Source organism: Solanum pennellii, chromosome 8 (genome assembly GCF_001406875.1).
Source record: "Solanum pennellii chromosome 8, SPENNV200".
Classification (NCBI taxonomy): domain Eukaryota; kingdom Viridiplantae; phylum Streptophyta; class Magnoliopsida; order Solanales; family Solanaceae; genus Solanum; species Solanum pennellii.
In genome coordinates, this window is record NC_028644.1 from 8,171,212 (window position 1) to 8,172,466 (window position 1,255).

At 33.4% G+C, this 1,255-nt stretch overlaps 1 protein-coding gene across 1 annotated transcript in view; it reads right to left on the reverse strand.

The window, feature by feature from the left end:
* Positions 1-697, reverse strand: part of LOC107027233 (tetraspanin-2-like) — a 6,302-nt gene extending 5,605 nt beyond the window's left edge. The window contains exon 1 of the mRNA XM_015228416.2: positions 3-697. Coding sequence (XP_015083902.1) covers positions 3-484 — 482 coding nt within the window. The 5' untranslated portion in view covers positions 485-697. The remainder of the gene's footprint in view (positions 1-2) is intronic.
* Between the last annotated feature and the right edge of the window lie 558 nt (positions 698-1,255).

A 1,255-nucleotide genomic window follows, 5' to 3' on the forward strand; every position in this document is an offset into this window, starting at 1 on the left:
GATCAGCAGCAAAGAACTGTTCCGCGGTAACATAGTGATTGTTAAGCTTAGAACAAATAGCAGAATCAGCTAAACATGCCCTAATATTGCCCCAATTATCCGGGCCAACAATATGATCCCTCAACCAGTAAGAAAACCCTTCAAGCCTATAATCACTGTAAGCTCTTCCAGGCACCATATAAGCCCCGGTTGGACCCGTGACCACAAAGGCAAGTACGAGGAGCACGAGGAGAAGGACAATAAGAAGGGCCATACACACCAAGTAGACACCTAAAAGACCTTCTTTTTTCCAGTAAGCTCCAATAAAGCCAGTCAAAGAAACCAACATGATGGCCATTCCAATGAACACGACTGGCCATCGGAGCCAGTGGATACATTCGTTGTCAGGATTTGAAGCCAGCCAAGTGCCTGATGCGATTATAGGGATAGAACACATGAATGCCAAGAAGTTCAAGAAAGCTGTTATGTTATTACTCGAAGACATGTTTGATTCACACAATAACTTTTCACTTTTGTTGTAAGAAAGATGTGCTTCTTGCTAATGGTTTGTATAGCTCTGTTTATTTGGAGTTTTGAGTGCTTGTGTTATAGCTATAGAGGAAGATAACAGGGGAAAGTGTAGTAGGAATGGTATATATTAGTGGCAAAAGTTTCGTCCAATGAAATACCCACAAAAGTACATCCACAACACATTACACTGCACCGACATATATATATATATATATATATATATATATATATTGTATAGAAGAGCCAAGTAAAGGACGACCAATGATAAATTTGTCAATTCATAAAGATTCTACAATGTTTCTTTCTTTGTTATGATATCAAAAAACTTGTAATAATTTTGTTATGACAAAACAATCAAATATATTTTGGTGAATTTCATGTGTATTCTAATGATGTGACATTTAATATGAACCACATTTTCAATCATATTACACTTCGTATATATTTATTTTTTATACAGTGTAAGATTTTCATCAAACCAAAAATATCTATTAAATAAATGTAGGATAATTTTTTATTTTTACAACATACTAATGATTTTTATAGGTCCAAAGGTCATTCTAAATTAATGATTTGTTAAGACCAAGAAAATTGATTTACGTGATGTTTGTCTAAAAGAATCATATTAATGTATCATAACTACTAGGTACAATTAATTGACTTGATAACTTATTTCAAGTAACATTCCTCTATATTATAAAGTAAAGAACTTACTATGAGGACATATAAAAATACTCATACCAAT